Genomic DNA, 24,715 nt, shown 5'->3' on the forward strand with positions numbered 1-24,715 from the left:
GTGTGAGTCTCTGTGTGTGTCTCTGTGAGTGTCTCTGTGTGTGTCTCTGTGAGTGTCTCTGTGTGTGTCTCTGTGTCTCTGTGTATCTGTGTGTGTCTTTGTGTGTCTCTGTGTCTCTGTGTGTGTCTCTGTGTGTGTCTCTGTGTGTGTCTCTGTGTGTCTCTGTGTGAGTCTCTGTGTGAGTCTCTGTGTGTGTCTCTGTGTGTGCCTCTGTGTGTGTCTCTGTGTCTCTGTGTGTGTCTCTGTGTGAGTCTCTGTGTGAGTCTCTGTGTGTGTCTCTGTGTGTCTGTGTGTGTCTGTGTCTCTGTGTGTGTCTCTGTGTGTCTCTGTGTCTCTGTGAGTGTCTCTGTGTGTCTCTGTGTCTCTGTGAGTGTCTCTGTGTGTGTCTCTGTGTCTCTGTGTGTCTGTGTGTGTCTCTGTGTGTCTCTGTGTCTCTGTGTGTGTCTCTGTGTCTCTGTGTGTGTCTCTGTGTGTCTCCGTGTGTCTCTGTGTGTGTCTCTGTGTGTCTCCGTGTGTCTCTGTGTGTCTCTGTGTGTCTCTGTGTGTGTCTCTGTGTGTCTCTGTGTGTCTCTGTGTGTCTCTGTGTGTGTCTCTGTGTCTCTGTGTCTCTGTGTGTGTCTCTGTGTGTGTCTCTGTGTCTCTGTGTCTGTGTGTGTCTGTGTGTCTCTGTGTCTCTGTTAGTGACTCTGTGTGAGTCTCTGTGTGTGTCTGTGTGTGTCTCTGTGTGTGTCTCTGTGTGAGTCTCTGTCTATCTGGGTGAGTCTCTGTGTGTCTCTGTGTGTGTCTCTGTGTGTGTCTCTGTGTCTCTGTGTGTCTCTGTGTGTGTCTCTGTGTGTCTCTGTGTGTCTGTGTGTGTCTCTGTGTGTCTCTGTGTGTGTCTCTGTGTGTGTCTCTGTGTCTCTGTGTGTCTCTGTGTGTGTCTCTGTGTCTCTGTGTGTGTCTCTGTGTGTGTCTCTGTGTGTCTCTGTGTCTCTGTGTGTGTCTCTGTGTGTGTCTCTGTGTGTGTCTCTGTGTCTCTGTGTGTGTCTCTGTGTGTGTCTCTGTGTGTGTCTCTGTGTCTCTGTGTGTGTCTCTGTGTGTGTCTCTGTGTATCTGTGTGTGTCTCTGTGTGTGTCTCTGTGTGTCTGTGTGTCTGTGTGTGTCTCTGTGTCTCTGTGTGTGTCTCTGTGTGTCTGTGTGTCTGTGTGTGTCTCTGTGTGTGTCTGTGTGTCTCTGAGTGTGTCTGTGTGTGTCTCTGTGTGTGTCTCTGTGTGAGTCTCTGTGTGTGTCTGTGTGTGAGTCTCTGTGTGTGTCTCTGTGTCTCTGTGTGTGTCTCTGTGTGTGTCTCTGTGTGTCTCTGTGTCTCTGTGTGTGTCTCTGTGTGTGTCTCTGTGTGTGTCTCTGTGTGTGTCTCTGTGTGTGTCTCTGTGTGTGTCTCTGTGTCTCTGTGTGTGTCTCTGTGTGTGTCTCTGTGTATCTGTGTGTGTCTCTGTGTGTGTCTCTGTGTGTCTGTGTGTCTGTGTGTGTCTCTGTGTCTCTGTGTGTGTCTCTGTGTGTCTGTGTGTCTGTGTGTGTCTCTGTGTGTGTCTGTGTGTCTCTGAGTGTGTCTGTGTGTGTCTCTGTGTGTGTCTCTGTGTGAGTCTCTGAGTGTGTCTGTGTGTGTCTCTGTGTGTGTCTCTGTGTGAGTCTCTGTGTGTGTCTGTGTGTGAGTCTCTGTGTGTGTCTCTATGTCTCTGTGTGTGTCTCTGTGTGAGTCTCTGTGTGTGTCTCTGTGAGTGTCTCTGTGTCTCTGTGTGTGTCTCTGTGAGTGTCTCTGTGTGTGTCTCTGTGTCTCTGTGTATCTGTGTGTGTCTTTGTGTGTCTCTGTGTCTCTGTGTGTGTCTCTGTGTGTGTCTCTGTGTGTCTCTGTGTGTGTCTCTGTGTGAGTCTCTGTGTGAGTCTCTGTGTGTGTCTCTGTGTGTCTGTGTGTGTCTGTGTCCCTGTGTGTGTCTCTGTGTGTTTCTGTGTCTCTGTGAGTGTCTCTGTGTGTCTCTGTGTCTCTGTGAGTGTCTCTGTGTATGTCTCTGTGTCTCTGTGTGTCTGTGTGTGTCTCTGTGTGTCTCTGTGTCTCTGTGTGTGTCTCTGTGTCTCTGTGTGTGTCTCTGTGTGTCTCCGTGTGTCTCTGTGTGTGTCTCTGTGTGTCTCTGTGTCTCTGTGTGTGTCTCTGTGTGTCTCTGTGTGTCTGTGTGTGTCTCTGTGTGTGTCTCTGTGTGAGTCTCTGTGTGTCTCTGTGTGTGTCTCTGTGTGTGTCTCTGTGTGTGTCTCTGTGTGAGTCTCTGTGTGTCTCTGTGTGTGTCTCTGTGTGTGTCTGTGTCTCTGTGTGTGTCTCTGTGTGTGTCTGTGTGTGTGTCTGTGAGTGTGTCTCTGTGTGTGTCTCTGTGAGTGTCTCTGTGTGTGTCTCTGTGTGAGTCTCTGTGTGAGTCTCTGTGTGTGTCTCTGTGTGTGTCTCTGTGTGAGTCTCTGTGTGTGTCTGTGTGTGTGTCTCTGTGTGTGTCTGTGAGTGTGTCTCTGTGTGTGTCTCTGTGTGTGTCTCTGTGTGTCTCTGTGTCTCTGTGTGTGTCTCTGTGTGTGTCTCTGTGTGTCTCTGTGTCTCCGTGTGTGTCTCTGTGTTAGTCTCTGTGTGTCTCTGTGTGTGTCACTGTGTGTGTCTCTGTGTGTGTCTCTGTGTGTGTCTCTGTGTCTCTGTGTGTGTCTCTGTGTGTGTCTCTGTGTGTGTCTCTGTGTGAGTCTCTGTGTGTGTCTCTGTGTGTCTCTGTGTGTGTCTCTGTGTGTGTCTCTGTGTGTGTCTCTGTGTGTGTGTCTCTCTTTGAGTTTCTGTGTGTGTCTCTGTGTGTGTCTCTGTGTGTGTCTCTGTGTGTGTCTCTGTGTGAGTCTCTGTGTGTGTCTCTGTGTGTTTCTCTGTGTGTGTCTCTGTGAGTGTCTCTGTGTGTGTGTCTCTGTGTGTTTCTCTGTGTGTGTCTCTGTGAGTGTCACTGTGTGTGTGTCACTGTGTGTGTCACTGTGTGTGTGTCACTGTGTGTGTGTCACTGTGTGTGTCACTGTGTGTCTCTGTGTGAGTCTCTGTGTGTCTCTGTGTGTGTCTCTGTGTGAGTCTCTGTGTGTGTCTCTGTGTGTGTCTCTGTGTGAGTCTCTGTGTGTGTCTCTGTGTGTGTCTCTGTGTGAGTCTCTGTGTGTGTCTCTGTGTGTGTCTCTGTGTCTCTGTGTGTGTCTCTGTGTGTGTCTCTGTGTGTGTCTCTGTGTGAGTCTCTGTGTGTGTCTGTCTCTCTGTGTCTCTGTGTGTGTCTCTCTGTGTCTCTGTGTGTCTACTAGGAGCTAATTGAAGTTAACAGCTACCTGCTGGACTCTTTGGGTGTGGGTCACGTGTCTCTGTGTGTCTCTGTGTGTCTCTGTGTGAGTCTCTGTGTGTGTCTCTGTGTGTCTCTGTGTGTGTCTCTGTGTGAGTCTCTGTGTGTGTCTCTGTGTGTGTCTCTGTGTCTCTGTGTGTGTCTCTGTGTGTGTCTCTGTGTGTGTCTCTGTGTGAGTCTCTGTGTGAGTCTCTGTGTGTGTCTCTGTGTGTGTCTCTGTGTGTGTCTCTGTGTGTCTCTGTGTGTGTCACTGTGTGTGTCTCTGTGTGTGTCTCTGTGTGTCTCTGTGTGTGTGTCACTGTGTGTTTCACTGTGTGTGTGTCACTGTGTGTGTGTCACTGTGTGTGTCACTGTGTGTGTGTCACTGTGTGTGTCTCTGTGTGTCTCTGTGTGTGTCTCTGTGTCTCTGTGTGTCTCTGTGTGAGTCTCTGTGTGTGTCTCTGTGTGTCTCTGTGTGTGTCTCTGTGTGAGTCTCTGTGTGTGTCTCTGTGTGTGTCTCTGTGTCTCTGTGTGAGTCTCTGTGTGTGTCTCTGTGTGTGTCTCTGTGTGTGTCTCTGTGTGAGTCTCTGTGTGAGTCTCTGTGTGTGTCTCTGTGTGTGTCTCTGTGTGTGTCTCTGTGTGTCTCTGTGTGTGTCACTGTGTGTGTCTCTGTGTGTGTCTCTGTGTGTCTCTGTGTGTGTGTCACTGTGTGTTTCACTGTGTGTGTGTCACTGTGTGTGTGTCACTGTGTGTGTCACTGTGTGTGTGTCACTGTGTGTGTCTCTGTGTGTCTCTGTGTGTGTCTCTGTGTGAGTCTCTGTGTGTGTCTCTGTGTGTGTCTCTGTGTGTCTCTGTGTGTGTCTCTGTGTGAGTCTCTGTGTGTGTCTCTGTGTGTGTCTCTGTGTCTCTGTGTGAGTCTCTGTGTGTGTCTCTGTGTGAGTCTCTGTGTGTGTCTCTTTGTGAGTCTCTGTGTGTGTCTGTGTCTCTGTGTCTCTGTGTCTCTGTGTTGCAGCTCAAGAGGGCTGTAGAGGCTCTGAATGAGGCTGTTTCTGCCAAGGAGGAGATGGCTCAGAGATGCCATGAACTTGACATGCAGGTGGAGACACACACAGAGACACACAGAGACACACACAGAGATACACACAGAGACACACAGAGACACACACAGAGACACACAGAGACACACACAGAGACACACACAGAGACACACACAGACACACACAGAGACCCACACAGAGACACACACAGAGACTCACAGAGACACACACAGAGACACACACAGACACACAGAGACACACACAGAGACACACACAGACACACAGAGACACACACAGACACACAGAGACACACACAGAGACACACACAGACACACACAGAGACACACACAGACACACAGAGACACACACAGAGACACACAGAGACACACACAGAGACACTGAGACACACACAGAGACACACACAGAGACACAGAGACACACACAGAGACACACACAGAGACACTGAGACACACACAGAGACACACACAGAGACACACACAGAGACACAGAGACACACACAGAGACACACACAGAGAAACTGAGACACACACAGAGACAAACACAGAGACACACACAGAGACACAGAGACACACACAGAGACACACACAGAGACACACACAGAGACACACACAGAGACACAGAGACTCACACAGAGACACACACAGAGACACACACAGAGACACACACAGAGACACTGAGACACACACAGAGACACACACAGAGACACAGAGACACACACAGAGACACAGAGACACAGAGACTCACACAGAGACTCACACAGAGACACACAGAGACACACACAGAGACACACACAGAGACACTGAGACACACAGAGACACACAGAGACACACACAGAGACACTGAGACACACACAGAGACACTGAGACACACACAGAGACACACACAGAGACACACACAGACACACAGAGACACACACAGAGACTCACAGAGACACACACAGAGACACACACAGAGACACACAGAGACACACAGAGACACAGAGACACACACAGAGACACACAGAGACACACACAGAGACACACAGAGACACAGAGACACACACAGAGACACACACAGAGACACAGAGACACACACAGAGACACACAGAGACACAGAGACACACACAGAGACAGACAGAGACACACACAGAGACACACAGAGACACACACAGAGACACACAGAGACACAGAGACACACACAGAGACACAAACAGAGACACAGAGACACACACAGAGACACACAGAGACACAGAGACACACACAGAGACACACAGAGACACAGAGACACACACAGAGACACACAGAGACACACAGAGACACACACAGAGACACACACAGAGACACACACAGACACACACAGACTCACACAGAGACACAGAGACACAGAGACTCACACAGAGACACAGAGACTCACACAGAGACTCACACAGAGATACAGAGACACAGAGACACAGAGACTCACACAGAGACTCACACAGAGACACAGAGACACAGAGACACAGAGACTCACACAGAGACACAGAGACACAGAGACTCACACAGAGACACAGAGACTCACACAGAGACACAGAGACTCACACAGAGACTCACACAGAGACACAGAGACACAGAGACACACAGAGACACACACAGAGACACAGAGACACAGAGACACACACAGAGACACACACAGAGACACTGAGACACACAGAGACACAGACACACACAGAGACACACACAGAGACACACACAGAGACACACACAGAGACACACAGACTCACACAGAGACACACACAGAGACACAGAGACACACAGACACACACAGAGACACACACAGAGACACACAGAGACACACACAGAGACACACACAGAGACACAGAGACACACACAGAGACACACACAGTGACACACACACACAGACATTCACACACTCTCTCCCCGTGTCTCCCCGTGTCTCTCTCTCCCCGTGTCTCTCTCCCCGTGTCTCTCTCTCCCCGTGTCTCTCTCCCCGTGTCTCTCTCCCCGTGTCTCTCTCCCCGTGTCTCTCTCCCCGTGTCTCTCTCTCCCCGTGTCTCTCTCTCTCCCCGTGTCTCTCTCTCCCCGTGTCTCTCTCCCCGTGTCTCACCGTGTCTCTCCGTGTCTCTCTCCCCGTGTCTCTCTCCCCGTGTCTCTCTCCCCGTGTCTCTCTCCCCGTGTCTCTCTCTCCCCGTGTCTCTCTCACCGTGTGTCTTCCCGTGTCTCTCTCCCCGTGTCTCTCTCTCCCCGTGTCTCTCTCTCTCCCCGTGTCTCTCTCCCCGTGTCTCTCTCTCCCCCCGTGTCTCTCTCCCCGTGTCTCTCTCCCCGTGTCTCTCTCCCCGTGTCTCTCTCTCCGTGTCTCTCTCCCCGTGTCTCTCTCCCCGTGTCTCACCGCGTCTCTCTCCCCGTGTCTCTCTCCCCGTGTCTCTCTCTCCCCGTGTCTTTCTCTCCCCGTGTCTCTCTCCCCGTGTCTCTCTCCCCGTGTCTCTCTCCCCGTGTCTCTCTCTCCCCGTGTCTCTCTCCCCGTGTCTCTCTCCCCGTGTCTCTCTCCCCGTCTCTCTCTCCCCGTGTCTCTCCGTGTCTCTCTCCCCGTGTCTCCCCGTGTCTCCCCCCGTGTCTCTCTCCCCGTGTCTCTCTCTCCCCGTGTCTCTCTCCCCGTGTCTCTCTCCCCGTCTCTCCCCGTGTCTCTCTCCCCGTGTCTCTCTCCCCGTGTCTCTCTCCCCGTGTCTCTCTCCCCGTGTCTCTCTCTCCCCGTGTCTCTCTCCCCGTGTCTCTCTCCCCGTGTCTCTCTCCCTGTGTCTCTCTCCCCGTGTCTCTCTCCCCGTGTCTCTCTCCCCGTGTCTCACCGCGTCTCTCCGTGTCTCCCCTCCCGTTTGTCTCAGGCTCAATGTCTGCAGGAGGAGAGGGATAGACTGAGACTAGATTGTCTAGCCTTTGAGGACACGGTAAACTTAGACAACCTCTGTCTCTCTGTCTCTCTGTCTCTCTCTGTCTCTGTCTCTCTCTGTCTCTCTGTGTGTCTCTCTCTGTCTCTCTCTCTCTGTCTGTGTCTCTCTGTCTCTCTCTCTCTGTCTGTGTCTCTCTCTGTCTCTCTGTCTGTCTCTCTCTGTCTCTCTGTCTCTCTGTCTCTGTCTCTCTGTCTCTCTCTGTCTCTGTCTCTCTCTGTCTCTCTCTGTCTCTCTCTGTCTGTGTCTCTCTCTGTCTCTCTCTGTCTGTGTCTCTCTCTCTGTGTCTCTCTGTGTCTCTGTCTCTCTCTGTCTCTCTGTGTCTCTCTCTCTGTCTCTGTCTCTCTGTCTCTCTTTGTCTCTGTCTCTCTGTCTCTCTCTGTCTCTGTCTCTCTCTGTCTCTCTCTGTCTCTCTCTGTCTGTGTCTCTCTCTGTCTCTCTCTGTCTGTGTCTCTCTCTCTGTGTCTCTCTGTGTCTCTGTCTCTCTCTGTCTCTCTGTGTCTCTCTCTCTGTCTCTGTCTCTCTGTCTCTCTTTGTCTCTGTCTCTCTGTCTCTCTCTTTGTCTCTGTCTGTCTCTCTCTGTCTCTGTCTCTCTCTGTCTTTGTCTCTCTGTGTGTCTCTGTCTATCTCTGTCTCTCTGTCTCTCTCTGTGTGTCTCTGTCTCTCTCTGTCTCTCTGTCTGTCTCTCTGTCTCTGTCTCTCTCTGTCTCTATCTCTCTCTGTGTCTCTGTCTATCTCTGTCTCTCTGTCTCTCTCTGTGTGTCTCTGTCTCTCTCTGTCTCTCTGTCTGTCTCTCTGTCTCTCTCTCTCTCTCTCTGTCTCTGTCTCTCTGTCTCTCTGTCTCTCTCTGTCTCTCTCTGTCTGTCTGTGTCTCTCTCTGTCTCTCTGTCTCTCTCTGTCTCTCTGTCTGTCTCTGTCTGTCTCCGTGTCTAACCCAACAGCGCCTGTCCTGTCTCTCTGTCTCTGTCTCTCTGTCTCTCTCTCTGTCTCTCTCTGTCTCTGTCTGTCTCCGTGTCTAACCCAACAGCGCCTGTCCTGTCTCTGCGTGTCCCACTTAACCGCTTGGTGCATCCACTTGGACCTGAGACAACGTGACCGTGTCCTAGAGAGACAGAGACACAGAGACACAGAGACAGAGACACAGAGAGACACAGAGACACAGAGACAGAGACACAGAGAGACTGAGAGAGACACAGAGAGAGACACAGAAAGAGAGACACAGAGAGAGAGACACAGAGAGACAGAGAGACACAGAGACACAGAGACACAGAGAGACAGAGAGAGACACAGAGACAGTGAGACATAGACACAGAGACACAGAGACACAGAGAGACAGAGAGACAGAGAGACACAGAGAGACAGAGAGAGACACAGAGACAGAGAGAGAGACACAGAGAGACAGAGAGAGAGACAGAGACAGAGAGAGAGACAGAGTGAGACAGACACAGAGAGACAGAGACACAGAGACAGAGAGAGACACAGAGAGACAGAGACACAGAGAGACAGAGAGAGACACAGAGACAGTGAGACATAGACACAGAGACACAGAGACACAGAGAGACAGAGAGACACAGAGAGAAAGAGAGAGAGACACAGAGACAGAGAGAGAGACACAGAGAGACAGAGAGAGACAGAGACAGAGAGACAGAGTGAGACAGACACAGAGAGACAGAGAGACAGAGACAGAGAGAGACACAGAGAGACAGAGAGAGACAGAGAGAGACAGAGAGAGACAGAGACAGAGAGACAGAAGAGTGAGACAGACACAGAGAGACAGAGAGACAGAGACAGAGAGAGACAGAGAGAGACACAGAGAGAGACAGAGAGAGACACAGAGAGAGACAGAGAGACAGAGAGAGACAGAGAGAGAGACAGAGAGAGAGAGAGACAGAGAGAGAGACAGAAACACAGAGACATAGAGAGACACTGAGACACAGAGACAGAGAGAGACAGACACAGAGACACAGAGAGACAGAGAGAGAGACAGAGACACAGAGAGACACAGAGACAGAGAGAGACACAGAGACAGAGACACAGTGAGACAGAGACACAGTGAGACAGAGACACAGTGAGACAGAGACACAGAGACAGTGAGACAGTGTCTAACTGCTGACCCGTTCCAATAACCCGTGACCCCATGACCCCTGACCCTTAACCCCTGACCCTCATCCCTTGCTGTGACCCCAGGCTTGGAACTTTAACCCCAACAGGAACGATCATCAGTAGTAGTATCAGTAGTAGTATCATCATCAGTAGTAGTATCAGTAGTAGTATGATCATCAGTAGTAGTATCAGTAGTAGTATCAGTAGTAGTAGTATCATCATCATCATCAGTAGTAGTATCAGTAGTAGTATCATCATCATCAGTAGTAGTATCAGTAGTAGCATCACCATCAGTAGTATCAGTGGTAGTATCAGTAGTAGTATCAGTAGTAGTATCATCATCAGTAGTATCAGTAGTAGTATCAGTAGTAGTATTAGTAGTAGTATCATCATCAGTAGTAGTATCAGTAGTAGTATCATCATCAGTAGTAGTATTATTAGTAGTAGTATCATCATCAGTAGTAGTATCAGTAGTAGTATTAGTAGTAGTATCATCATCATCAGTAGTAGTATCAGTAGTAGTATTAGTAGTAGTATCAGTAGTAGTATCATCAGTAGTAGTATCAGTAGTAGTATCAGTAGTAGTATCATCATAAGTAGTAGTATCAGCAGTAGTATCAGTAGTAGTATCAGTAGTAGTATCATCATAAGTAGTAGTATCAGCAGTAGTATCAGTAGTAGTATCATCATCAGTAGTATCAGCAGTAGTATCAGTAGTATCATCATCAGTAGTATCAGGAGTAGTATCAGTAGTAGTATTAGTAGTAGTATCATCAGTAGTAGTATCAGTAGTAGTATTAGTAGTAGTATCATCATCAGTAGTGGTATCAGTATTATTATCAGTAGTAGTATCAGTAGTAGTATCAGTAGTAGTATCATCATCAGTAGTAGTATCAGTAGTAGTATCATCATCAGTAGTAGTATTATTAGTAGTATCAGTAGTAGTATCATCATCAGTAGTAGTATCAGTAGTAGTATCCGTAGTAGTATCATCATCAGTATTATCAGTAGTAGTATAAGTAGTAGTATCAGTAGTAGTATCATCATCAGTAGTAGTATTATTAGTAGTATCAGTAGTAGTATCATCAGTAGTAGTATCAGTAGCAGTATCAGCATAGTAGTAGTATCAGTAGTATCAGTAGTAGTAGTATCAGTAGTAGTATCATCATCATCAGTAGTAGTATCATCATCATCAGTAGTGGTATCATCATCATCATCAGTAGTATCATCATCATCAGTAGTAGTATCATCATCATCAGTAGTAGTATCATCATCAGTAGTAGTATCATCATCAGCAGTAGTATCATCATCATCATCAGTAGTAGTATCATCAGTAGTAGTATCATCATCATCAGTAATAGTATCATCATCATCAGTAGTAGTATCATCATCATCAGTAGTAGTATCATCATCATCATCAGTAGTAGTATCATCATCATCATCAGTAGTATCATCATCATCAGTAGTATCATCATCATCAGTAGTAGTATCATCATCATCAGTAGTATCATCATCATCATCAGTAGTAGTATCATTATCATCATCAGTAGTATCATCATCAGTAGTAGTATCATCATCAGTAGTAGTATCATCATCATCAGTAGTATCATCATCATCAGTAGTAGTATCATCATCATCAGTAGTATCATCATCATCATCAGTAGTAGTATCATTATCATCATCAGTAGTATCATCATCAGTAGTAGTATCATCATCAGTAGTAGTATCATCATCATCAGTAGTATCATCATCATCAGTAGTAGTATCATCATCATCATCATCAGTAGTATCATCATCAGTAGTAGTATCATCATCAGTAGTAGTATCATCATCATCAGTAGTATCATCATCATCAGTAGTAGTATCATCATCATCATCAGTAGTATCATCATCAGTAGTAGTATCATCATCAGTAGTAGTATCATCATCATCATCATCAGTAGTATCATCATCAGTAGTAGTATCATCATCAGTAGTAGTATCATCATCAGTAGTAGTATCATCATCATCAGTAGTATCATCATCATCATCAGTAGTAGTATCATCATCAGTAATAGTATCATCATCAGTAGTAGTATCATCATCAGTAGTAGTATCATCATCAGTAGTATCATCATCATCAGTAGTAGTATCATCATCAGTAGTATCATCATCAGTAGTATCATCATCAGTAGTAGTATCATCATCAGTAGTAGTATCATCATCAGTAATAGTATCATCATCATCAGTAGTAGTATCATCATCATCAGTAGTAGTATCAGTAGTAGTATCATCATCATCAGCACACGCTAGCCACTCACTAACCACATGCTAAGCACACGCTAACCACACGCTGGCCACTGACTAACAACATGCTAAGCACATGCTAAGCACACGCTAGCTACTGACTAACCACACACTAACCACACAATAACTTAACAGGCATTGTGATAGTGCTGTTGGTGATGATGGTGGTGATGGTGGTGGTGGTAACGGTGGTGGGGGTGGTGGTGACAGTGATGGTGGTGATGGTGGTGATGGTGGTGGTGGTGGTGATGGTGGTGATGGTGGTGATGGTGGTGATGGTGGTGGTGGTGGTGATGGTGGTGGTGATGGTGGTGATGGTGGTGGTGGTGGTGATGGTGGTGACAGTGATGTTGGTGACGGTGATGGTGGTGATGGTGGTGGTGATGGTGGTGGTGATGGTGGTGGTGGTGGTGATGGTGGTGACAGTGATGTTGGTGACGGTGGTGGTGGTGATGGTGGTGATAGTGGTGGTGATAGTGGTGGTGGTGGTGATAGTGGTGGTGGTGGTGATAGTGATGGTGATAGTGGTGGTGATAGTGGTGGTGATAGTGATGGTGATAGTGGTAGTGGTGGTGATAGTGGTGGTGATAGTGGTAGTGATAGTGATGGTGATAGTGGTAGTGATAGTGATGATGGTGATAGTGGTGGTGATAGTGATGATGGTGATAGTGATGGTGATAGTGGTGGTGACGGTGGTGATAGTGATGGTGATAGTGGTGGTGATAGTGGTGGTGATAGTGGTGGTGATAGTGGTAGTGATAGAGATGGTGATAGTGGTGGTGATAGTGATGATGGTGATAGCGATGATGGTGATAGTGATGATGGTGATAGTGATAGTGGTGGTGATAGTGATGATGGTGATAGTGGTGGTGATAGTGGTGGTGATAGTGGTGGTGACGGTGGTGGTGATAGTGATGATGGTGATAGTGGTGGTGATAGTGGTGGTGATAGTGATGGTGATAGTGATGGTGATAGTGGAGGTGATAGTGGTGGTGATAGTGGTGATGGTGATAGTGGTGGTGATAGTGGTGGTGATAGTGGTGGTGACGGTGGTGATAGTGGTGGTCATAGAGATGGTGATAGTGGTGGTAATAGTGATGGTGATAGTGGTGGTGATAGTGGTGGTGATAGTGGTGGTGACGGTGGTGATAGTGATGGTGATAGTGGTGGTGACGGTGGTGATAGTGATGGTGATAGTGGTGGTGGTAGTGGTGGTGATAGTGATGGTGATAGTGGTGGTGATAGTGATGGTGATAGTGGTGATGGTGATAGTGGTGGTGACGGTGGTGATAGTGATGGTGATAGTGGTGGTGATAGTGGTGGTGATAGTGATGATAGGGATGATGGTGATAGTGGTGGTGATAGTGATGGTGATAGTGGTAGTGATAGTGATGATGGTGATAGTGGTGGTGATAGTGATGATGGTGATAGTGGTGGTGATAGTGATGGTGATAGTGGTGGTGATAGTGGTGATAGTGATAGCGGTGGTGATAGTGGTGGTGATAGTGATGGTGATAGTGATGATAGTGATAGTGGTGGTGATAGTGGTGGTGATAGTGGTGGTGATAGTGATGATAGTGATAGCGGTGGTGATAGTGGTGGTGATAGTGATGATGGTGATAGTGATGGTGGTGATAGTGGTGGTGATAGTGGTGGTGATAGTGGTGGTGATAGTGATGATAGTGATAGCGGTGGTGATAGTGGTGGTGATAGTGATGATGGTGATAGTGATGGTGATAGTGATGATGGTGATAGTGGTGGTGACGGTGGTGGTCACAGTGCTGTTGATAGCAGTGGTGACAGCGATGGTGATAGTGATGATGGTGATAGCGATGATGGCGTTAGCGATGATGGCGATAGCGATGGTGGCGATAGCGATGATGGTGATAGCGATGATGGCGATAGCGATGATGGCGATAGCCACGATGGCGGTGGTGACGGTGTTAACAGCGCTGGCAAACAGCGACGATGGCGACGATGGCGACGATGGCGACGATGGCGATAGCGGGCGGCGGTTAACCAATGAACCCACAAAACCACCGTTACAGCAATCTCCTCGGTGGGACTTATGGCCATCAGCGATGTCCCCTTGCCAAACCCCATCTGGAGTGAGCCGGTAGACCGGATGATTCTCTCGTCCACGCCACCCCCTCGCCTCGCCCCCGGGACCACCCTCGAAGCTCCTCCATTAACCGGCGACGACGGAAAGCCACCAGCCGGCGACCCCGCTTTGAGGAATGTTCGGAAAGCTTCGCCGGCGGAGGAGGAGGAGGAGGAGGAGAGGCTGCCGCTTGGTCTCGTCCGGAGCTGGAGCGGTACCGCCTGGATCTCCGCGGTGTTTTAGGGGGGGTCCTGGTGGACCGGTGGTTCTGGTGTTTGTTTAGTGGAGAAGGCTGCCGCTGGTCTTGTCAGGAGCTGGACCGGTACCGCCTGCATCTCCGCGGTGTTTTAGGGGGTTTGGTGGACCGGTGGCTCTGGTGTTTGTTTAGTGGAGAAGGCTGCCGCTAGTCTTGTCAGGAGCTGGAGCGGTACCGCCTGGATCTCCGCGGTGTTTCAGGAGGTGTGCGGTGGAGCGGTGGCTCTGGTGTTTGTTTAGTGGAGAAGGCTGCCGCTGGTCTTGTCAGGAGCTGGACCGGTACCGCCTGGATCTCCGCGGTGTTTTAGGGGGTTTGGTGGACCGGTGGTTCTGGTGTTTGTGTAGCGGAGGAGAGGCTGCCCACTCCTCTGTCGGGAGCTGGACCGGTACCGCCTGGATCTCCGCGGTGTTTCAGGAGGTGTGCGGTGGAGCGGTGGCTCTGGTGTTTGTTTAGTGGAGAGGCTGCCGCTTGGTCTCGTCCGGAGCTGGAGCGGTACCGCCTGGATCTCCGCGGTGTTTTAGGAAGTCCGGTGGACCGGTGGCTCTGGTGTTTGTTTAGTGGAGAAGGCTGCCGCTAGTCTCGTCCGGAGCTGGACCGGTACCGCCTGGATCTCCGCGGTGTTTTAGGAAGTCCGGTGGACTGGTGGTTCTGGTGTTTGTTTAGTGGAGAAGGCTGCCGCTAGTCTTGTCAGGAGCTGGACCGGTACCGCCTGGATCTCCGCGGTGTTTCAGGGGGTTTGGTGGACCGGTGGTTCTGGTGTTTGTTTAGTGGAGAAGGCTGCCGCTAGTCTCGTCCGGAGCTGGACCGGTACCGCCTGCATCTCTGCGGTGTTTTAGGGGGTTTGGTGGACCGGTGGTTCTGGCTCCTGCCACCACGAGGGGCATGACAGTCCTCCACTCGGGGCAGCAGACTGCCAAACAACGGGGGAGTTTGGCTCTTCTTTTTGTGAACGAAAGAATGAAGGGGGCGTGGGAGCGTGGCGGTGAGGTGTGGGAAGCTGTAAGCCCCAGGGCTACCGGTGGGGATGCTTGCAAGCCACCAGCAACTGGGAGTGGAGGGTGGCAGTGGCTGGTTGTGGTGGTTGTGGTTGTGGTGGTGGTGGTTGTGGTGATGGTTGTGGTGGTGGTTGTGGTGGTGGTTGTGGTGGTGGTTGTGGTGGTTGTGGTGATGGTTGTGATGATGTTGATGGCTTTAACAAGGTATGCACCCTCCTCCACCCACCCACCCACCCACTCACACACCCACTCACCCACCCACTCACTCACCCACTCACTCACCCACTCACTCACCCACCCACTCACTCACTCACCCACTCACTCACACACCCACTCACACACCCACTCACCCACCCACTCACTCACCCACTCACTCACCCACTCACCCACCCACCCACTCACTCACTCACCCACTCACTCACTCACCCACTCACTCACTCACTCACCCACTCACTCACTCACCCACTCACCCACCCACCCACTCACCCACCCACTCACTCACCCACCCACTCACTCACCCACCCACTCACCCACCCACCCACTCACCCACTCACTCACTCACCCACTCACTCACCCACTCACCCACCCACCCACCCACTCACTCACCCACTCACACACCCACTCACTCACTCACCCACCCCCCCACCCACCCACCCACTCACCCACTCACTCACTCACTCACCCACCCACCCACTCACTCACCCACTCACCCACCCACTCACCCACTCACTCACCCACTCACTCACCCACTCACCCACCCACTCACCCACCCACTCACTCACCCACTCACTCACCCACTCACCCACCCACCCACTCACTCACCCACCCACTCACCCACCCACTCACTCACCCACTCACTCACTCACTCACCCACTCACTCACCCACTCACCCACCCACCCACCCACTCACTCACCCACTCACCCACTCACTCACCCACTCACTCACCCACCCACTCACTCACCCTCTCACCCACTCACCCCCCCACCCACCCACCCACTCACTCACACACCCACCCACCCCCCCACTCACCCACCCACCCACCCACTCACCCACTCACTCACCCACTCACTCACTCACCCACCCACCCACCCACTCACTCACCCACTCACCCACCCACTCACTCACTCACTCACCCACTCACCCACCCACCCACCCACTCACCCACCCACCCACCCACCAGGTGGCCATCCTTCAGGAGGAGAAGGCTGTCCTGGTGCTGGAGGTGACTTCCATATCGGACCGTCTCAACGCATTGGACGGCTCCGGCTGCCCCTCCAGTATCCCCTCCGGCATTGCCGGTGGCGGTGACGGTGGTGGTGGTGGCGGTGGTGGTGGTGGTGGTGGTGGTGGCGGTGGTGGTGGTGGTGGTGGTGGTCCAGCAGCTGCCAACTCTGGAACAAGCGGCACGGCGTTTGGCAAGAGGCATCAGCATCTGCAGAGTCAGCTGGAGATCTTGCAGGAGGAGAACTTCAGGTGGATAGTGGAGGGTGGTGGTGATGGTGGTGGTTGTGGTGGTGGTAGTGGTGAAGGTGGTGGTGATGGTGGTAGTGGTGGTGGTGGTGAAGGTGATGGTGGGGGTGGTAGTGGTGGTAGTGGTGGTGGTGGTGATGGTGGTGGTAGTGGTGGTGGTGGTGGTAGTGGTGGTGGTGGTGGTGGTAGTGGTGGTGGTGGTGGTGGTAGTGGTGGTGGTGGTGGTGGTAGTGGTGGTGGTGGTGGTGGTGGTGATGGTGGTGGTGGTGGTCAAACTGCAGGTGGCTTGGCTAGGTTGGGCAATGTCACTGTGACATTGCCAGATCTGGCAATGCCACGGTGACATTGCCAGATCTGGCAATGCCACAGCGTCAATGCCACAGCGTCAATGTCACAGCGTCAATGCCAGAGTTGGCAATGTCACAGTGACAATGTCATTGCTAGATCTGGCAACGCCACGGTGACATTGCCAGATCTGGCAATGTCACAGCGTCAATGTCAGTGTCAATGTCAGAGTGTCAATGCCAGAGTGTCAATGTCAGATCTGGCAACGCCACGGTGACATTGCCACATCTGGCAATGTCACGGCGTCAATGCCACGGCGTCAATGCCACCACCCTCCTGGTGTGCCTCTCTCCCACGACGTCAGGCTGGAGGCCCACAAGGACGACCTTCGCCTGCGCTGTGAACAGCAGCAGCAGCAGGAGCTGCTTCTCGCGATGTGACATTGCCACATCTGGCAATGTCACGGTGACATTGCCAGATCTGACATTGCCAGATCTGGCAATGCCACGGTGACATTGCCAGATGTGGCAATGTCACAGCGTCAATGTCAGAGCATCAATGGCAGAGTGTCAATGCCAGAGTGTCAATGCCAGAGTGTCAATGCCAGAGTGTCAATGCCAGAGTGTCAATGCCAGATTTGGCAATGCCACGGTGACAATGTCAGATTTGGCAAAGTCAGAGTGACATTGCCAGATCTGGCAATGCCACGGTGACATTGCCAGATCTGGCAATGCCACGGCGTCAATGTCAGAGTGACAATGTCACAGTGTCAATGTCAGATCTGGCAACGCCACGGTGACATTGCCACATCTGGCAATGCCACATCGTCAATGTCACAGCGTCAATGTCACGGCGTCAATGCCACGGCGTCAATGTCAGATTTGGCAAAGTCAGAGTGACATTGCCAGATCTGGCAATGCCACATCGTCAATGTCACAGCGTCAATGTCACTGTGTCAATGTCACGGCGTCAATGCCAGAGTGTCAATGCCACAGTGGCAATGTCACAGCGTCAATGTCACAGTGTCAATGTCAGAGTGTCAATGCCAGAGTGTCAATGCCAGAGTGTCAATGTCAGAGCGTCAATGTCACAGTGTCAATGCCAGAGTGTCAATGCCAGAGTGTCAATGTCAGAGCGTCAATGTCACAGTGTCAATGCCAGAGTTGGCAATGTCACAGTGTCAATGTCACAGCGTCAATGTCAGAGTTGGCAATGTCACAGTGTCAATGTCAGAGTGTCAATGCCAGAGTGTCAATGTCAGAGTTGGCAATGTCAGATTGACAATGTCAGAGTTGGCAATGTCAGAGTTGGCAATGTCACAGTGACAATGTCATTGCTAGATCTGCTAGATCTGGCAATGTCACCGTGGCATTGCCAGATCTAGCAATGCCACGGTGACATTGCCAGATGTGGCAATGCCACAGCGTCAATGCCAGAGTGTCAATGTCACAATGTCAACGCCACGGTGACATTGCCACATCTGGCAATGTCACGGCGTCAATGCCACGGCGTCAATGCCACCACCCTCCTGGTGTGCCTCTCTCCCACGACGTCAGGCTGGAGGCCCACAAGGACGACCTTCGCCTGCGCTGTGAACAGCAGCAGCAGCAGCTGCTGATTCTCGCGCTGTGACAATGCCACGGTGACATTGCCAGATGTGGCAATGCCACGGTGGCATTGCCAGATCTGGCAATGTCACGGCGTCAATGTCAGAGTGTCAATGCCAGAGTTGGCAATGCCACAGCGTCAATGTCACGGCGTCAATGTCACAGTGTCAATGTCACAGTGTCAATGTCACAGCGTCAATGTCACAGTGTCAATGCCAGAGTTGGCAATGCCACAGCGTCAATGTCACGGCGTCAATGTCACAGTGTCAATGCCAGAGTTGGCAATGCCACAGCGTCAATGTCACGGCGTCAATGTCACAGTGTCAATGTCAGAGTTGGCAATGCCAGAGTTGGCAATGCCACAGTGTCAATGTCACGGCGTCAATGCCACGGCGTCAATGTCAGAGTTGGCAATGTCAGATTGACAATGTCAGAGTTGGCAATGTCACAGTGTCAATGCCAGAGTGTCAATGCCACGGCGTCAATGCCAGAGTGTCAATGCCACAGCGTCAATGTCAGAGTGACAATGCCACAGTGACAATGCCAGAGTGTCAATGTCACAGCGTCAATGCCAGAGTGTCAATGTCAGAGTGTCAATGCCAGAGTGTCAATGTCAGAGTGTCAATGCCAGAGTTGGCAATGTCACAGCGTCAATGTCAGAGTTGGCAATGTCACAGTGACAATGTCAGAGTGTCAATGCCAGAGTGTCAATGTCAGAGTTGGCAATGTCAGATTGACAATGTCAGAGTTGGCAATGTCACGGTGACAATGTCATTGCTAGATCTGCTAGATCTGGCAATGCCACGGTGACATTGCCAGATCTGGCAATGCCACAGCCTCAATGCCAGAGTGTCAATGCCAGAGTGTCAATGTCAGAGCGTCAATGCCACATCGTCAATGCCACGGCGTCAATGTCAGAGTGTCAATGTCAGAGTGTCAATGTCAGAGTGTCAATGTCACAGTGTCAATGCCAGAGTGTCAATGCCACGGCGTCAATGTCAGAGTGTCAATGTCAGAGTGTCAATGTCAGAGTGTCAATGTCACAGTGTCAATGTCAGAGTGTCAATGTCAGAGTGTCAATGTCACAGTGTCAATGTCACAGTGTCAATGCCACTGTGTCAATGCCACAGTGTCAATGTCAGAGTGTCAATGTCACAGTGTCAATGTCAGAGTGTCAATGCCAGAGTGTCAATGCCAGAGTGTCAATGTCAGAGCATCAATGCCAGAGTGTCAATGCCAGAGTGACAATGTCAGATCTGGCAATGTCACGGTGACATTGCCAGATCTGACATTGCCAGATCTGGCAATGCCACGGTGACAATGCCACGGCGTCAATGCCACCACCCTCCTGGTGTGCCTCTCTCCCACGTCTCTCAGGCTGGAGGCCCTCAAGGACGATCTTCGCCTGCGCTGTGACCAGCAGCAGCAGCAGCTGATTCTCGCGCTGTGGCATTGCCACATCTGGCAATGCCACGGTGACATTGCCAGATGTGGCAATGTCACTGCGTCAATGTCAGAGCATCAATGCCAGAGTGTCAATGCCAGAGTGTCAATGTCAGAGCGTCAATGTCACAGTGTCAATGCCAGAGTGTCAATGTCAGAGTTGGCAATGTCACAGTGACAATGTCAGAGTGTCAATGCCAGAGTGTCAATGTCAGAGTTGGCAATGTCAGATTGACAATGTCAGAGTTGGCAATGTCAGAGTTGGCAATGTCACAGTGACAATGTCATTGCTAGATCTGCTAGATCTGGCAATGTCACCGTGGCATTGCCAGATCTAGCAATGCCACGGTGACACTCTGGCATTGACACTGTGACATTGCCACCACCCTCCTGGTGTGCCTCTCTCCCACGTCTCTCAGGCTGGAGGCCCTCAAGGACGATCTTCGCCTGCGCTGTGAACAGCAGCAGCAGCAGCTGCTTGTGATGGCGGCCAGGCAAGAGGAGCTCTCAGCCATGGCCCAGTCGGCTCAGGGCCTGCAGGACGAGGTGGACGTCCTGCGGTGAGGCGGGGACAGCTCACCAGCCAGCTCACCAACTCACCAACTCACCAACTCACCAGACAGCTCACCAGCCAGCTCACCAACTCACCAGACAGCTCACCAGCCAGCTCACCAACTCACCAGCTCACCAGCTCACCAGACAGCTCACCAACTCACCAGCTCACCAGCTCACCAGACAGCTCACCAGCTCACCAACTCACCAACTCACCAACTCACCAACTCACCAACTCACCAGCTCACCAGCTCACCAGCTCACCAGCTCACCAACTCACCAGCTCACCAGCTCACCAGCTCACCAACTCACCAACTCACCAGCCAGCTCACCAGCTCACCAGCTCACCAACTCACCAACTCACCAGCTCACCAACTCACCAGCTCACCAGCTCACCAGCTCACCAACTCACCAACTCACCAGCTCACCAGCTCACCAGCTCACCAGCTCACCAACTCACCAACTCACCAACTCACCAGCTCACCAACTCACCAACTCACCAACTCACCAGCTCACCAGCTCACCAGCTCACCAGCTCACCAGCTCACCAGCCAGCTCACCAACTCACCAACTCACCAGCTCACCAGCTCACCAGCTCACCAACTCACCAGCTCACCAGCTCACCAACTCACCAGCTCACCAGCTCACCAGCTCACCAGCTCACCAGCTCACCAGCTCACCAACTCACCAACTCACCAGCTCACCAGCTCACCAGATCACCAGCTCACCAGCTCACCAGCTCACCAGCTCACCAGCTCACCAGCTCACTAGCTCACCAGCTCACCAGCTCACCAGCTCACCAGCTCACCAACTCACCAGCTCACCAGCTCACCAGCTCACCAGCTCACCAGCTCACCAGCTCACCAACTCACCAGCTCACCAACTCACCAGCTCACCAGCTCACCAACTCACCAGCTCACCAGCTCACCAACTCACCAGCTCACCAGCTCACCAGCTCACCAACTCACCAGCTCACCAGCTCACCAACTCACCAGCTCACCAGCTCACCAGCTCACCACCTCACCAGCTCACCAGCTCACCAGCTCACCAGCTCACCACCTCACCACCTCACCAGCTCACCAACTCACCAGCCAGCTCACCAACTCACCAGCTCACCAGCTCACCAGCTCACCAACTCACCAACTCACCAACTCACCAGCTCACCAGCTCACCAACTCACCACCTCACCAGCCAGCTCACCAACTCACCAACTCACCAGCTCACCAACTCACCAGCTCACCAGCTCACCAGCTCACCAGCTCACCAGCTCACCAGCTCACCAACTCACCAACTCACCAACTCACCAGCTCACCAGCTCACCAACTCACCACCTCACCAGCCAGCTCACCAACTCACCAACTCACCAGCTCACCAACTCACCAGCTCACCAGCTCACCAGCTCACCAGCTCACCAGCTCACCAGCTCACCAGCTCACCAGCCAGCTCACCAGCTCACCAGCTCACCAGCTCACCAACTCACCAGCTCACCAACTCACCAGCTCACCGGCTCACCAACTCACCAGCTCACCAACTCACCAGCTCACCAGCTCACCAGCTCACCAGCCAGCTCACCAGCTCACCAGCTCACCAACTCACCAGCTCACCAGCTCACCAACTCACCAACTCACCAGCTCACCGGCTCACCAACTCACCAGCTCACCAACTCACCAGCTCACCAGCTCACCAGCTCACCAGCCAGCTCACCAGCTCACCAGCTCACCAGCTCACCAGCTCACCAGCCAGCTCACCAGCTCACCAGCTCACCAACTCACCGGCTCACCGGCTCACCGGCTCACCAGCTCACCAGCTCACCAGCTCACCAACTCACCAACTCACCAGCTCACCAGCTCACCGGCTCACCAGCTCACCAGCTCACCAGCTCACCAACTCACCAGCTCACTAGCTCACCAGCTCACCAGCTCACCAGCTCACCAGCTCACCAGCTCACCAGCTCACTAGCTCACCAGCTCACCGGCTCACCAGCTCACCAGCTCACCAGCTCACCAACTCACCAGCTCACCAGCTCACCAACTCACCAGCTCACCAGCTCACCAGCTCACCAGCTCACCAACTCACCAACTCACCAACTCACCAACTCACCAGCTCACCAGCCAGCTCACCAGCTCACCAACTCACCAACTCAACTCACCAGCTCACCAGCTCACCAACTCACCAGCTCACCAGCCAGCTCACCAGCTCACCAACTCACCAACTCACCAGCTCACCAGCTCACCAGCTCACCAACTCACCAGCTCACCAGCTCACCAACTCACCAACTCACCAGCTCACCAACTCACCAGCTCACCAGCTCACCAGCTCACCAGCTCACCAGCCAGCTCACCAGCTCACCAGCTCACCAGCTCACCAGCTCACCAGCTCACCAACTCACCAGCTCACCAGCTCACCAGCTCACCAACTCACCAGCTCACCAGCTCACCAGCTCACCAGCTCACCAGCTCACCAACTCACCAGCTCACCAGCTCACCAGCTCACCAACTCACCAGCTCACCAGCTCACCAACTCACCAACTCACCGGCTCACTAGCTCACCAGCTCACCAGCTCACCAGCTCACCAGCTCACCAGCCAGCTCACCAGCTCACCAACTCACCAACTCACCAGCTCACCAGCTCACCAGCTCACCAACTCACCAACTCACCAGCTCACCAGCTCACCAGCTCACCAACTCACCAGCTCACCAACTCACCAGCTCACCAGCTCACCAGCTCACCAGCTCACCAGCTCACCAGACAGCTCACCAGCTCACCAGCTCACCAGCTCACCGGCTCACCAGACAGCTCACCAGCTCACCAGCTCACCAGCTCACCAACTCACCAGCTCACCAGCTCACCAGCTCACCAGCTCACCAGCTCACCAGCTCACCAGCTCACCAGACAGCTCACCAGCTCACCAGCTCACCAGCTCACTAGCTCACCAGCTCACCGGCTCACCAGCTCACCAGCTCACCAGCTCACCAACTCACCAGCTCACCAGCTCACCAACTCACCAGCTCACCAGCTCACCAGCTCACCAGCTCACCAACTCACCAACTCACCAACTCACCAACTCACCAGCTCACCAGCCAGCTCACCAGCTCACCAACTCACCAACTCAACTCACCAGCTCACCAGCTCACCAACTCACCAGCTCACCAGCCAGCTCACCAGCTCACCAACTCACCAACTCACCAGCTCACCAGCTCACCAGCTCACCAACTCACCAGCTCACCAGCTCACCAACTCACCAACTCACCAGCTCACCAACTCACCAGCTCACCAACTCACCAACTCACCAGCTCACCAGCCAGCTCACCAGCTCACCAGCTCACCAGCTCACCAGCTCACCAGCTCACCAACTCACCAGCTCACCAGCTCACCAGCTCACCAACTCACCAGCTCACCAGCTCACCAGCTCACCAGCTCACCAGCTCACCAACTCACCAGCTCACCAGCTCACCAGCTCACCAACTCACCAGCTCACCAGCTCACCAACTCACCAACTCACCGGCTCACTAGCTCACCAGCTCACCAACTCACCAACTCACCAACTCACCAACTCACCAGCTCACCAGCTCACCAGCTCACCAACTCACCAACTCACCAGCTCACCAGCTCACCAGCTCACCAACTCACCAGCTCACCAACTCACCAGCTCACCAGCTCACCAGCTCACCAGCTCACCAGCTCACCAGCTCACCAGACAGCTCACCAGCTCACCAGCTCACCAGCTCACCGGCTCACCAGACAGCTCACCAGCTCACCAGCTCACCAGCTCACCAACTCACCAGCTCACCAGCTCACCAGCTCACCAGCTCACCAGCTCACCAGACAGCTCACCAGCTCACCAGCTCACCAGCTCACCAGCTAGCTTAGTCACTCAGTCACTCACTCGCACGCTCAGTCACTCAGTCACTTAGTCACTCGCTCACTCGCTCACTCAGTCACTCACTCACCCTATGTGTGTGTGTCTGTGTGTGTCTCTGTGTGTGTCTATGTGTGTCTCTGTGTGTGTCTATGTGTGTCTCTGTGTGTGTCTATGTGTGTCTCTGTGTGTGTCTGTGTGTGTCTCTGTGTGAGTCTCTGTGTGTCTCTGTGTGTGTCTCTGTGTGTGTCTCTGTGTGTGTCTCTGTGTGTCTCTATGTGTGTCTCTGTGTGTGTCTCTGTGTGAGTCTCTGTGTGTGTCTCTGTGTGTGTCTCTGTGTGTCTCTGTGTGTGTCTCTGTGAGTGTCTCTGTGTGTGTGTCTCTGTGTGTGTCTCTGTGTGTGTGTCTCTGTGTGTGTCTCTGTGTGTCTCTGTGTGTGTC

The 24,715-nt window shown here is 52.1% G+C and overlaps 1 protein-coding gene across 4 annotated transcripts in view; it reads left to right on the plus strand.

Annotated features, from left to right (window-relative positions):
* Positions 1-20,491, plus strand: part of LOC142908545 (protein Hook homolog 1-like) — a 63,616-nt gene extending 43,125 nt beyond the window's left edge. Inside the window, exons 5-8 of one of the 4 annotated variants that reach the window (XM_076059292.1) lie at positions 4,354-4,437; positions 7,254-7,316; positions 16,239-16,531; positions 20,283-20,491. In XM_076059292.1, the coding sequence (XP_075915407.1) occupies positions 4,354-4,437; positions 7,254-7,316; positions 16,239-16,531; positions 20,283-20,427 (585 nt within the window). In that variant the 3' untranslated portion in view covers positions 20,428-20,491. Of the gene's footprint in view, positions 1-4,353; positions 4,438-7,253; positions 7,317-16,238; positions 16,532-17,177; positions 17,280-19,797 lie in introns of those variants that run through there. The other 3 variants (XM_076059290.1, XM_076059293.1, XM_076059291.1) reach the window with 3 other exon arrangements.
* The last annotated feature ends 4,224 nt before the right edge of the window (positions 20,492-24,715 follow it).

This window comes from Petromyzon marinus, assembly GCF_048934315.1.
Source record: "Petromyzon marinus isolate PM22_M1 ecotype Great Lakes invasive population chromosome 85 unlocalized genomic scaffold, UKy_Petmar_22M1.pri1.0 chr85_unloc.4, whole genome shotgun sequence".
Classification (NCBI taxonomy): Eukaryota; Metazoa; Chordata; class Hyperoartia; order Petromyzontiformes; family Petromyzontidae; genus Petromyzon; species Petromyzon marinus.